A 15,185-nucleotide genomic window follows, 5' to 3' on the forward strand; every position below is an offset into this window, starting at 1 on the left:
AGAGTGTAAATAGATTTGTAGACCACAAGGCCAGTTAATAAGCGTGTGTTTTCAGATATGGTCTTGTTATAGGAAGTAAATCCTCGGGTCTACCATTGAAGAAAGTGTAATGGCCAAGTTGGGTCACGTGTGCTTTCACAACCAATCACATTATAGCCTTGACACTGAATAGTCAATTACTTTGATTTTGGTTGAAACCAGTCCTGTTAACCTTAGTTTGTTTAACTAGCTTCATGGTAAGAGTCCTCAGTAACATTTAGAAACATAAATGGCATAATTATTCTAAGGGAGTAAATTAAACATCACTTTTGTTTGTAGGAACTGCAGCATAAAACATGGTTTGGATTGAAATAAGTTTGTAATCCAGTGTCTCGGGAAGTATGAGGCGAAACACCTGCACGGATCACAGGGCCACGTACACATACACACTCTCCCTCACTCACACGCACACACACATTCCCTCACACACGCACACATACATTATCTCTCACACTCGCAAGCATTAGCTGTATGTCTTTGTGTTGTGAGGGAAACCAACACAATGAAAACTCCAGGCTTCAGCTGGGACGCGAACCAGAAGAATGACAATATGCTGATTTGATTCAAATTAAAAGCCTCATTCAGATGGTAATTAAAATATTACATAGTGTTTATAATACATGTTAATATATCAAATTATATAAATTCAAAATATTTATATTCAAACTCCTGGCATTTAGTGGGAGTCATATAAACCTAATAAAATCATTTAGTGACACACAGCAGTGGTCAAAACAGAGTCAATAACCTATTCTATTGATTGCTCCTAATAGAGGTGTTGATTCGTATGGGAATTAAATCACAACACAACCCTGGAGTTTGTTTAAAAACAAAAGGTCATTTGACAGAATTTTCTTGAAGGACAAGGGGGGAAAACACCAACAGTTTTTTATCCAGAAGGCAATTCAATCTAAATTTAATTAAAGCTAAAGACATAAATACTACAGAAAACACCTAGCAAATTTAAACTCAGAAAAGTAGTCTAGGACACTGATAAGAAATACCCTGGTGTGTGTTCAGGTTTGTGTGACAGAAACTGGCTGATCTGAAACATGAGCTCAGATATGATCTGTGTTGCTCAACATGATGTGAAGAACAAACGGCTTCACGGCGGGTAAATGTTTCTTCCTCATACATGTTTAGTGGCCATAAGCAGGCGTGATTTATGTGTCTCTACAAGAATTAATGAGGATATTTGATTGTTTTTTTCATGTTGAGGTTTATTAAACACAGACACAGGAATGTCTGTTCCTGGCATTCACACTCCTTGACACGCAATCATTAAACAATAGACCTAAATACCGTAACAATTCTCACCAAGCCAGTTTGGCCTCCTTTCTTACAACATTTCACTTTCGTGTTGATGCTAGGAAACAAGATATTTCACACAGGAGTTCTGGACGTTGTCTAATCTAGTTACTGATGAAGTACTGGAGGGAATCTTTCTGAAGGCATCGGGACATCAGGAGGCTTTTGGTACGTCTGAATCTTTCACAATCATGCCAGAGATTTGTCTTAGAAGGACGTAGGGTGAATTCAGGCAAACTGGGACAGAAATGTAATGACTGACAGATATTGAAATGACTCCTGAATTTCAAAATAAAAAAACACCTTTGAACAAGCTGTTGTGAAATTTAAAGAAACATTCAGGGTTTATCATGATAATAAGACAAAATTCCATAGAGTATGTTCATAGACAAATCACAATGGACTGACTTAATATCCTAAGTTTACAAAGATTATTCTCAAAGGTTCACATGTTGATTACGGCGTGTCTAGCGATGGCTTGTGCCGTGATGAAGGCCAGTCTGTGGACTCTGGTCGTCTGCATGCTTTCACTGCCTCACATCACTGCCGGATCCATTATCAGCGCAGCGGTCAATATTGAGTCGCTTGATCAGGACAGATCAGAACAGGTGAGATTCATTCATTACAACAACAATTTCAATCTTTGTTCTGTAAGAGACAACTTGTCCCATGTGTCAAGATTTAAATTGGACTGTAATGTTGTATATTTTAACAATATCGGTAGTATCATTGCGACATCGATATATTAAAGAAAGCAACGATGGCGTTTTCCGCCTGGTTTTGAGGAGTCAACACGCATTGTACCCTAAGATTCTAAATAATGGGAATGTAAAGTCAGCTTGTTCCTCAGTGGCTCACGAGAAGGCATTGTCATCCAACAACAACTCGCGACTGGGATATTTTGAATTAGCATTAATATTACTTTTGGCTGGAGATATAGAACTTAAACCTGGTCCACAACCCTCTGGAAAAATTGCCCTTGGCTGTGTACAATCTCCGGCACGATCAAATGGCATTTGTTTGATGCGCATGCTGGCTTGCAAAGAACCTGTTGGTGGAGAGCGTCTGACTCGGTTACCTACAACACCTATCTGTCTGAACATACATTTGAACAGATCCTTCAAACCGAGGAATCCGGTAATGAAAAGGCATCGATCAACACATTTTTTCCAAACTTTGAATCAGGCTAAAATTGTCTGGGACACACGATGTAAAATGAAAGGATTGTTTGGGCGGACATTTAAACATCCGGAGTATGACTCCTAAACATTTACTCTGTAATTCCAATATTGACTTTCTAGGATTATCAGAAACTTGGTTAAATTGTTCCTCCTCAGAGTCCGTAGTAAATATGCCTGGATATAATGTTTTTAGAAAAGATCGGGAGCAGGGCAGGGGTGGAGGGATTTTATTGTATGTAATAAGCACTTTAATCGAATTGAATGGCCAAGTGAAGTTGGTCTTGAGTGTGTTGGTGTGGATATCTCACGTTCTGCTGAAATGTCTTTTATTTTAATTTGTATGTATCATAAACCTTCAGCAAAGTTGGATTTTTAGACAAATTGAAACAACTTCTTGACCACTGTGATTTTAAAAAGGAAGTAATTATCTTGATTTGAGATCGATTTGAGTCAAGTCCTGTAAGTTGAGAGAAGTGTTTGAGTTGTTCACTAGAAGGGGACGGTTAACAAAAATAAAAGGGAACATGTTGCCTTGGGTTAACAATGAATGTAGGAAATTGATGAAGGATAGAGATCAGCTCCTTAAAAAAAAATCACTGAATTCTGGTCTTTTAACTGATCGATATAAATACACTTCTATGAGGAATTAAGTAATACAGACTTTACGAAAGGCCGAAGCCATTTTTTTTATGAATATTATTGAGGGGTCAAAAGGGGATGGGAAAAAATCTGGCAAACCATTAATAAATTAGCAGGAAAACAAAAGAACACTGTTAAAAGTTTTGAACTTAAAATGCACATTTTATGAATTCAGTTGATGAAATAACCCAGCTTTTTACCATAAAAGACAATGGTAAAAAAGTGGTACATATTATTGATGCTTTAAAAAGCTCCAAAGCAAAGGATGCCTATGGGCTTGATACAACAGTTTTAAAATCAAATAAAGATTCTTTAGTATGCCCAATAACACACATGGTAAACTTGTCCTTCTGCTTGGAAGGTGGCCACAGTTGTCCCAGGTAGCAGAAAAATGGGTAGCTAATCTTTTGACTAATCATCTAAACAAGGGTTTTACTTCTTTATATCCAATGCAATTTGGTTTTCACAGTAATTATTAAACAGATTCAGCAAACTGTTTGTTTGTTGAGAAAGTGAACTGCTTATTAGATAAGAATATGTGTGTTGGTGCAGTCCTCTTAGATCTAACCCCCTGCCCAAAGGTACCTCCAGATGACGTTGTTTCAACGGTGTGCATGTCCGTCCTATGACGGTATCAGGAGGGTGCAGATCGTGACGCCAATCAACGTATTTTTCCGCCGTTTACCGAACTTCCTGTATCGACTTCCACAGGACTTCTGTTTAAGGGCTAAATGTAGTCCAGATATGGTCGTTGTGGACGTCCCATTTTGGTCCCCTATGGGTGCAGACCGTAACGCCAGACGACGTCTTTTTTGTCGTCTAATGATCGTCCTGTACTAAAGACCAGATGACCTCTGTATTGGGCTAATTGTACTCCAAATGTGGTCATTGTGGACGTCCCATTTTGATACCTTAAAGGTGCAGACTGTGACGCCAGATGACGTATTTAGTCATCTAACAAACGCCCTGTATTAACGTCCAGAGGAACTCTGGAGGTGCAGACAGTGCTTTAATACTGCACTGTTCATAACCTTTGTCTCATTTCAACTGTTCCAGTTCATTTTTCTGTAGATTCATTTGATTGCTTTCCTTACCACCACATAACTGGAAACACATTCCAATCTAGCCTAATCCATCCATTTCCAGTACAAACCTGCCTCTGAGCCAAACAAAGCTACAGGAAAATTAACTGGTACAGAAAACAGGCCCTCCCCCCTCTGGAAAGGGATAGGCATACAGTTATGCACAGAGGTTTAAGAAATCAATTCAATCCCCACTCATTTTTCTTTTTTGTAAATCACTGTATGATCTGTACAATCTCAGTTAAACACAACTATCACACAAGTGCTAAACTGAATCTGTGCAAAACACGGTGCAAAAGTTGAGTGACTGCTGACTGCCGTGTGTGTGTGTGTGTGTGTGTGTGTGTATATTCTCTGTGTTCAGCACATGATCAGTGACTGTTGAGTGAGCCCTCCACCTCCACTTCTTTGTGGTGCATGTTTAAGGTGTTCTGAGGTGAAGTCCTCCGTAGCAGTTTGGTCGAACTTCATAACTCCATCTGCACAAGTACAAAAACACACATAATTACTATCATACAAAGGCACTCTGCAATCATACATCAAGTCCCTCATTCTTTTTTTATCTGGCCTTACCTTGTAGTGCTCTGAATATTTTTGTGTTTCCGAAAGGCCTCTTGCCTTTTTGCCCCCTCCCCTTCATATTAAAAGATGCCATTACGCCATTAGAGAAGAGTCTAAAGGAAAATAATTTACATTTAGAAAACAATAGGAGAAATTATGTTCTGTGGCCACAAACATATACACAAATAATATTCTGCATACACACAGTCATGTCAGTCAGGGGGGTTTATGCCATGGAGGTATTAATATAACTGGAGACGGTGAGAAGCCCCTCCCCTCCCCTCCCCTCACCCTCCCATGGGGGCATACCTCTCCCACCCTCAATAATAATAATACACCCACTTTTAATTAAAACAACAACAACCTCTATAAATCCATGATTGCTTGAATGATCAAGCACATTAGGTGTTTTAGACGAATACAGATTATTATGAATAAAGAGCAGAAGTAGACTGAAAAAAAAAACTTAACGTCATGACGTAGGCTACAGTCATATTTCAATCAATTACATACAAGCTGCTAGTGACGTAATTTATTTAATCGCCTGTCGCAAGTGAAAATGCAAAGTTGCAAAGCTGATTTTATTCTAGTAAAACTAAATTAATTTACAAATATATATATATATATATATATTAAAATGTTCTTCTCTTTGCAAACGTAGGCAGAGGCATATAGTGACAGATTAACTCAATAATGTTGCAAAGATATTGCATCAATCCATATGTTTCATTAGGCTACTAGGCTATTTGTTTTGCCTTACTCTTTATTCATTTAGGCTATTTATTCAGTTATTCATCATCTTCAGTCCTTCTCACTACTTGTGTAGCGCACGCATTCTCAGACCTGTCACCTGTCACTCATCATCGTAGGGGAGGAGTTTGGAATCATTCCCGCGTTACAATCATCAGCCAATCAAGGTGGTCACTTCAGTCAAGCTCGTGCATGAGTAATGACGTCATCCATAGCCAATGTTGTGTGTAACTCATTACAAGTACCTTGAGTTACGTAATCAGATTACTTTTTCAAGTAATTAGTAAAGTAACGCATTACCCATAAAATGTACAACTAAATATCTGAGTTACTTTTTCTAATAAGTAACGCAAGTTACTTTGTTTTCCCCTTTATTGACAGCTCTCCTGTCCTCATGTTGAGACAAATCGAAGTGGAGTGGAGTTTTTATTTTTATGTTTAATCTCACTTTATTGACCAAAGTACTTGCTTCTGATCTTCGATTTTTCAGTTAAACCATAAGCGAAAATGACTATAGATTATTATTTACATTTTTTTGGGGTAAAGTAAGTGTTAAAACAATTCTCCTGCATCCTCTTCTTCTGTTACCCAGAACAGCATCAGCTGAAAGGTTTGTTTGAGCGGCGCCCCCTACTGTACACTACTGTACTCTACTGCAGTGGTTCCCAAACCTGTCCTGCCGGCACCCCAACACTGCACATTTTCTTTGTCTCCCTAATCAAACACATCTGATTCAACTCATCAGCTCATTAACCCATGTGATAATGAGCTGATGAGTTGAATCAGGTGTGTTTGATTAGGGAGACAAAGAAAACGTGCAGTGTTGGGGTGCCGGCAGGACAGGTTTGGGAACCACTGCTCTACTGTACACTACTGTTCTCTACTGTACACTACTGTTCTCTGCTGTACTCTACTGTTCTCTACTGTACTCTACTGTACACCACTGTTCTCTACTGTACACTACTGTTCTCTACTGTACTCTACTGTACACTACTGTACTCTACTGTTCTCTACTGTACACTACTGTTCTCTACTGTACACTACTGTTCTCTACTGTACACTACTGTTCTCTACTGTTCTCTACTGTACTCTACTGTGCACTACTGTACTCTACTGTACACTACTGTTCTCTACTGTACACTACTGTTCTCTACTGTACACTACTGTTCTCTACTGTTCTCTACTGTTCTCTACTGTACTCTACTGTGCACTACTGTACTCTACTGTACACTACTGTTCTCTACTGTACACTACTGTTCTCTACTGTACACTACTGTTCTCTACTGTACACTACTGTACTCTACTGTACACTACTGTTCTCTACTGTTCTCTACTGTTCTCTGCTGTACTCTACTGTTCTCTACTGTACTCTACTGTACACTACTGTTCTCTACTGTACTCTACTGTACACTGCTGTACTCTACTGTTTTCTACTGTACACTGCTGTTCTCTACTGTACACTACTGTTCTCCACTGTACACTACTGTTCTCTACTGTTCTCTACTGTTCTCTACTGTACACTACTGTTCTCTACTGTACTCTACTGTACACTACTGTTCTCTACTGTACTCTACTGTACACTACTGTTCTCTACTGTACACTACTGTTCTCTACTGTTCTCTACTGTTCTCTGCTGTACTGTTCTCTACTGTTCTCTACTGTTCTCTGCTGTACTCTACTGTTCTCTACTGTACTCTACTGTACACTACTGTTCTCTACTGTACTCTACTGTACTCTACTGTACTCTACTGTACACTACTGTACTCTACTGTTCTCTACTGTACACTGCTGTTCTCTACTGCACACTACTGCTCTCTACTGTACACTACTGTACACTACTGTACACTACTGTACTCTACTGTACACTACTGTTCTCTGCTGTACTCTACTGTTCGCTACTGTTCTCTACTGTACACTACTGTTCTCTACTGTTCTCTACTGTACACTACTGTACACTACTGTTCTCTGCTGTACTCTACTGTTCTCTACTGTACTCCACTGTACACTACTGTACACTACTGTTCTCTACTGTACTCTACTGTACTCTACTGTACACTACTGTACTCTACTGTTCTCTACTGTACACTACTGTTCTCTACTGTACACTACTGTTCTCTACTGTTCTCTACTGTGCACTACTGTACTCTACTGTACACTATTGTTCTCTACTGTACACTACTGTTCTCTACTGTACACTACTGTTCTCTACTGTTCTCTACTGTACTCTACTGTGCACTACTGTACTCTACTGTTCTCCACTGTACACTACTGTACTCTACTGTTCTCTACTGTACACTACTGTTCTCTACTGTACACTACTGTTCTCTACTGTTCTCTACTGTACACTACTGTTCTCTACTGTACTCTACTGTACACAACTGTTCTCTACTGTACTCTACTGTGCACTACTGTACTCTACTGTACACTTCTGTACTCTACTGTTCTCTACTGTACACTACTGTACTCTACTGTACACTACTGTTTGCTACTGTACTCTACTGTACACTACTGTTTGCTACTGTACTCTACTGCACTCTACTGTTTGCTACTGCACTCTACTGTACTCTACTGCGCACTACTGTACTCTACTGTACACTACTGTACTCACTGTACACTACTGTACACTACTGTTTGCTACTGTACTCCACTGTACACTACTGTACTCTACTGTACTCTACTGTACACTACTGTTTGCTACTGTACTCTACTGTACACTACTGTACTCTACTGTACAGAAGTAAATCTGTATTTCCTTCAGTCTGAGGCTTATTATTTCACTATTGGTGAGAAAGGGTCTTTACATTTGACCAAAAAATAACTTTTTTGCTGTAAAAAACAAGCCCAGCCCAGGTGAAAAAAGTAACGCAAAATTAACGTAACGCATTACTTTTCTAAAAAAGTAACTAAGTAATGCAATTAGTTACTTGTCAAGGGAGTAACGCAATATTGTAATGCATTACTTTTCAAAGTAACTTTCCCCAACACTGTCCATAGCAACGAAGATTTTTCTTTACTAAGTGTAGGTCTGAAAGGCGTTGTGAATAACTTTTAAGAGAAAACTCCTAGCTAAAATCTTTTAGTGCGATTTAGGAGTACTCCTAGTGGTAAGATAAAATGCTTTGTGAATATGGCCCCTGATGATTAGTGGGAAAGAATGCATTTGACACTGTTGACCATCAGGTGCTTTTATCTAAACTAACAAATTTTAATTTTTCAGAGGAAGCAATACTTTGGATGAAATCTTATATTTTAAATAGGAAACAATGTGTATGTATTGATGGTATAAAATCTTCTTATATTGCTTGCCCCAAGGGGGTTCCACAGGGTTCTATTTTAGGACCAATTCTATTTTCACTTTATATCAATGATTTACATGGAGTATGTAAAGATGTAAATGTTCAGATGTATGCAGATGATGTAGTAATTTTTACCCATGCTAAGAATTTTGAAAAAGCCTTGATTACTTTGACTTCTGCTATGACCAATATACAGGATTGGCTTACCAAGACAGGTTTAGTATTGAACACAAAAAAAACTGTGTGTATGATGGTTTCAAAACAGTGAGTAGAGTTGACACATTCAAATGTGTTTCTGAGAGGGGAGGAACTTGAAGTTGTTAAAGAGTTTATGTTTCTTGGGGTTACTTTGGATTCTACTCTTACTTTTAAAAACCATGTAAAAAAAGTTGTCTAATATTGTAAAACTGAATCTAAAGAATTTTAAGTACATTAGGCCATGCTTGACAGTTGGTGCTGCAAGGTTGTATTTATATTCATTGATTTTTTCACATATCCAGTATTGTTTCGATAGTTGGTCTTTCACAGGTGACACAACTCTAAAGTTTATAGAAACACTGTAAGAAGGCGATAAATGTGTTGGATAAAAAACCCTTCTCATTTCATCACTGTAAAATAAAATAAAATAAAAAACAGAATTTATTGAGTTTTGAAAATGTGTAAAATTCCAATTATGCATGTTTGATTTATAAGGTCTGGCATGGGCTTGTTGAAAGAATTTATAAAACAGAGGACAGATTGTGGTATTGGTATTTTCAGAATTCACCATGAAAACTAAAATATTGTTGGTATACAGGGTAATCGTATGTTGGTTATTTGCTACCGTTAACCCACAAATATTAATATTTGTTCTTATAGATTCTGCCAATGGTTCGATCACCAAGGAGAGTAAAAGACTCTGAAGACTCCTCTCCCAACCCTGAGTGTAGAGGAGCGACAGGCATTAGTGAGCGCGGCAGACAGAGCTTCATTAGACAATAGCCTGACCCATTTTAATAAATTGTTCACCAAGACCGACAGCAAGTTTTAACCACTTTGAAGGGTCTTTGAGTTTTACGTACTGAATATGATACAGGAGGTTTATAGGGTTAAAGTGGCGTGTCTCTGCCTGCAGGTCAGGGCTCATTACAGTCTGGTGTCCACTCTGCCCTGTCCAGCCCTGGATGAGGTGTGTAATGAAGTGAACTGCCTCGATCAGCTCAGCTCTTCTCCTGTGAAAGGAGTTTTTCCTTCTCCCGGCTGGTGCCTCCGTCAGTGGCAGAAAACCATCCCTCAAAACTACACCTCCACTCTTCAGCTCGGGTTTGTGATTACAGACTGTCCAAGTAAATGACCTGTGGAGTGAATGAAATATAATATATTGTGTTCACTCTTTAGATATGATGGAGCCGTGTCACTGTATTCAAGAGCAGATCTGTCTGTCAGATCGGACACTAACAGTATTAACCAGCCTCCATATGTGTCGCTGCCTCCTCCAGTCAGGTAAAGCCCTGCAAGCACACTTCAGAAATGCACATAGAAAACAGACTGTATGTTTGAAACATGTATCTCTGTATACCAGGTTAACAGCTGGTTGTCCTCAGGAAATCCCGGTAAATGTGATGGATTTGGATGGAGATGAGATTCGCTGTCATTATGAGAAGAATGGCCTTGGTGAATTTATGCGCCTTAATGAAGTCAGTCATCTTTACCTTTAAATATTCAGTTCAGTTAAATAGTTACAAGTGTTTTTTTAATTTATTGTTTCTTGCAAACACCCATGTGTTTTAACCCTGAAAGGAGACGTGTACACTGTTGTATGAAGGAGGAGGGTATTTGGGTCGGTATTCAATACAGATCATGGTGGAGGATTTTCCTTCGTCTGTGAAGAACCAGATTCACAACGAGGCAAAGCCTTTCTCTACTGTATCTGTGCATCTCTTAATAACAGGTTAGCATTTCATCTCAGTCTTCACAATGAACTAATGAATTACAGTACTATGTTTTGAAGCCTTCAAAATAAACACATTCAGCAACATAATTACTGAAAAATATCAGTGCTATGGGCAAAACTACTGCATATATACAGTATACCAATCAAGTATTTTATAATAATAGTACAAAATAATAGAAGGTATGAAATAATTCCTGTGCTTCCATAACACTAATTAATTATTGATTTTGAAAATCGATAGAAATTTAATATATTCAAATTTGTTAAATCAAAATTTTAGAGTATTTTCCTAGATTCCAGCTCTGAACACTGTACATTCTCACAACTAACTTCATTAAACAGCACTGAAGATGTTCCTATGTATGCCAACACTTGCATTACAGCTTAAGCCTTAAGGATCAAAAGGTTTTTACATGTAAATTATACAGATAAAACATTAGATGATATAGTTAGATTTGTGTACACAAGCATAGACTTTTTTGCTCACCGGCCACTTTGGCTAGAGGTTTTCCAAAGTTACGAGCCACACAGCATTTTCACTGGCCACAATTTAGATATCGGTACCATAGGGAAAAACTGCCATATAGATCTTTTTAATATTATCTCATAATTTGACATCCGGTATATTAGGCTGCTGTCACTTTAAGGCCTGACGCATGGACCCATTATAATGTTTTATATAGCCAAAATACTTTATGTACGCGAACTTTGGGTGTGAGCACAAAATCTGGGGGAATGAGTAATATTATGCTCAATACGTGCAATCCCATGCTGAAATTCAAGACCTGTAACACCAACAATATTCATCTGGTCCAAACGAAAGGAATGAGTGAGGGAACGTGGGTTTGTGTGTCACTCGCTGTCGGAGAAATTAGAGAGCGAGAACACACAGCTAGTATTGTGTATCCTGCGGAAGAGGTTCAGATATTTCCGTATCGATATGTATCGAAAAATCTTTTTTTTTTCTTCCACTATGTTAATCTATCTCTATCTCTTGTAATTCCCTCGCTTCTCTTAAGCATCTTTGTGTTTGACTCTGTCCGCAAGCCAGCTTAAACTGTCATGTTCAAATGGTAATGTTTATAATTGTTATGTCTGTACTGGAAAGATTTCAATAATAATAGAAAAAATATATCGAAAAATCTATATTTTTGACAACACCACACGGCACTTTTTAAAGACTACAATTTTAAAATGTATATTATATAAAATAAAAAAATTCAAGTGGCTAGTAGGAGTGATGTGTTACACGCCACAGCTGAAATTCACCCGCATTTGGCTGGTTGGCGGGTGTTAATGTCAAGCCCTGTACACAAGTAAGAAGACAGATAAGATAGGGCTGAACCATGCACATTTGTAGAGAGTTTTACTGTGTGTTACTATAGATTTCTTGGTTATGTGTTATTGCAGTTGGAGGCGGAGCCGACTGCTCCTCTGTGCCCGAGTTCACAGGAGTAAGTCCAGCAGGGGGCGCTGTGATCCACGTCCTGCCCTTTGGAGAAGTCCATCTCAATATTACTGTGGACTCAAGGTACGCAGACAGGACAGTTATATTTGGACATTATATTAGAGTCGTGTACTGTTTCATGCTCAAATCGATTTACCGCAAATACAAATTTCATTAGAAAGGAATGTCATTCTCATTTCATATGCTTAGCCAAAAAACCTAAAAAAACGACCTCCTGTTGTCCAAACCTGCATGAATATCTTTCTTCTGCAGAACACAAAAACATCAAAAGACATTTTGAGGTACAGTTGGAGTGCAACCTAGAGGATTCTTGAATTGCCCCAAATCACTTCTTAAACCAGACATCTATAAATTCATTCTTAAAAAAGAAAATCCTGATCCAGTAAAATTAGTCTGACATGACAGAATGTATTTTTTCACAGATCTGCACAGATGTGCTGCTGTCTAGGACGAGTGCTTAATCTTCTGCAGTTGTGACTAAAAATACTCTAATAATTTGGCCAGTCTCAGAAACAGCTATCAATGTGCCCTATGGACCTGGGAACTTCTGGTCCTCTGGTTCAGGTCTGTCTCTGCCCAGCAAACACATTTACGTTGTGGAAACATCTCTGGCACGTTGCATTTCTGCTATGGCAACGTCGCTGTCTACGTGCTCGCAACATTGTAACAACGTAGAATTGTAAGACGTGACAGGCTTGTAGCAACTTTGTTGCGCGACATCCAGCAACTGAGCGACGACGTTCTGACAATATTTTTATATATGGTGTATTTTGTTAGATAATTATATACTTATATCGTTTATTGTGTATCTATATTATTATTATTATTTAATGGGGCTATCAACACCTGCAAGTGTAGCCTACACTTTGAAGAGTAAAAATGACAGAAGGTTTCGTTAATTCAACTTTATTAAAACTGCATATAATCAAATTGCACTTCCAAAAGTCATACATTTGTGAAAAAAAAAAGAAAAACGAATATACAAATTTATTTTAAATATAATAAATAAAACATAAAAAGCAAAGGCAGATCAGAACATTTAATGAACAAAACCAGGTCTGTTTGGCGGACAGTAGCCAAAAGCCGGTGTCACCGGGGAAACATCCACAAATCCAGAGGAGCAAAGAAACGAACGAGACTAAATAGCGGAAAAATCGAACGAAAAACTAAACAGTGCGAGCGATGCTACATTAATCACATTATAAATTAAAGTTGTAGGTTGTGTTTGATAGCTGAGGTAGGCTAAACGCAATACTCACGTATCCTTGCTCGATGATGAATTAGAACACAATAAGCCCAACAACAGGTGGTTGGAATTTAAAAGGCTGATTTTCGCGCTTCAGGGCAGTGACGAGTACATGTGTCGGCAGTGGTTGTCAACATAGACATAATAAATACATAGACGCCCTATTGGCCGCTTTGGAACGTTGCTGCGACGTCAACGCGTCCGCCATTTTGCGGAGGGCAAGACTGCGCTGTAAACAAATGCAAGTAAACAGGTGAGCTGCGTTTTGTCTGGATAAAAAAAAAAAAAGTTTATTTATCAACCGATTTCAGTGGTTTATATGTGGTGCACAAAAAAGTTCCAATTCTAGTTATTTAAAATCTCGATAGTTAGACTTATAAAATATTTATTTTAATAAGGAATGGCCAAAGCTCAGGCTTGTCATGTATTTGGCTTTTTATTCTATGATAAGAATAGTGAAGACCCCCATACTGAAATAGGGGAGAGCCGGGACAGTTGAAACACTTTTCAGATAAATGTCGTTTTCTAAGATAAGGTTACAGATAGATTTTTTATTTTTTTGTGATTAACAACTCACATATGTGTTCTCTTAGTACCATGTGTTATTCGGTACAAATATAGAATGATTTAAGTAAAATATGACTTTTAACCATTTTTGTTCTGTCGCCCAATAAACAATAGGCGATAAGCCTATGCGCATTTTGTAATCTTTCTAACAGGCTATTTTGACTAAGACAGACAAATCAGTTTACAATTAATTTTCTTACATTTCTTCCTTGAGTCATATTGAGTGTTTGCTAGTTGAATAACCTGTTATTATGAAGAAAACGAGGTCAACCAGATGACGATAAATGAAATTTATTGAATATTGAAGATTGGACAATTGATGATTATTACAGAGATAGCATGTGTTGCGTAATTGAAAATTAATTTGCATTAAAAGAAACACAAGTCTAGAAACAGTATATGAATCTATGAACAGTATAGGCTATGACCAGGTTTAACGGGCAGGACGCGCGGGCGGGACGGTTGAAACACCCGACAGCGCATCCTGTCATTTAAACCTCTTTTGCTCTTAAACTAAAAAACTCTGATATTGCCCACTTAAGGGTGTGTTGCAGTACTAATACACCTGCCGTATTATCATTACAATGGCACATGAAACAATAAATCCAACTTGTCAGTCAAAAAAAAAGTACCGCACGAAAGAATTCACTCACCGCATTCAAAAACAGCTTTGCGGCTTTAACTCCAAAACGACACGACGTAAAGAAGAAATGTTTTCGCGGGTATGTTAGGCATTGCGTGCTGTACGTGCTGACGAAATTTGACGTACATGACGTGAGTGGTTTTCAAGAAAATCTCAGTGTTTCATCCGTCCCGCGTTTCAATCGTCCCGCCTCTCCCCTATAATTTAATTTTCACATTAAATTAAATAAAGTATTCTTATTGTGGAAAAAGCATATTCTGTCATTGACCCGATTTTAGCAATAACAAAGATAACTGATGGAACCTTTATGGTAATACATATGATATGGTACAACTACAGTGCAATGCAAATAGTAAATATAAGATAAAGTGAGAAGTAGGCTAATAGTAAATAGTTTAGTCAATAAAATAAACAAACAGTATACAGAAAATAAAATAGTAATGAAAAGTATAATTATATAATATCATAAGTA

The 15,185-nt window shown here is 38.0% G+C and overlaps 1 protein-coding gene and 1 long non-coding RNA gene across 2 annotated transcripts; both read left to right on the forward strand.

Moving 5' to 3' along the window:
- Nucleotides 1-1,432: 1,432 nt before the first annotated feature.
- On the forward strand, nucleotides 1,433-10,133 carry LOC308694331. The gene is made up of 3 exons (XR_014030583.1): nucleotides 1,433-1,515; nucleotides 1,791-1,955; nucleotides 9,971-10,133. It is a non-coding gene; the product is annotated as an uncharacterized lncRNA (long non-coding RNA).
- A 117-nt stretch (nucleotides 10,134-10,250) lies between these two features.
- On the forward strand, nucleotides 10,251-14,124 carry LOC308694403 (uncharacterized protein; the record flags this gene model as incomplete). Its single annotated transcript, XM_081371907.1, has 5 exons — nucleotides 10,251-10,338; nucleotides 10,418-10,532; nucleotides 10,636-10,786; nucleotides 12,200-12,320; nucleotides 14,097-14,124. The coding sequence occupies exons 2-5, from the start codon at nucleotides 10,458-10,460 to the stop codon at nucleotides 14,122-14,124; spliced, it is 375 nt and encodes a 124-aa protein (XP_081228033.1). The 5' UTR covers nucleotides 10,251-10,338; nucleotides 10,418-10,457.
- Between the last annotated feature and the right edge of the window lie 1,061 nt (nucleotides 14,125-15,185).

This window comes from Scardinius erythrophthalmus (genome assembly GCF_964197995.2).
Source record: "Scardinius erythrophthalmus genome assembly, chromosome: 8".
Classification (NCBI taxonomy): domain Eukaryota; kingdom Metazoa; phylum Chordata; class Actinopteri; order Cypriniformes; family Leuciscidae; genus Scardinius; species Scardinius erythrophthalmus.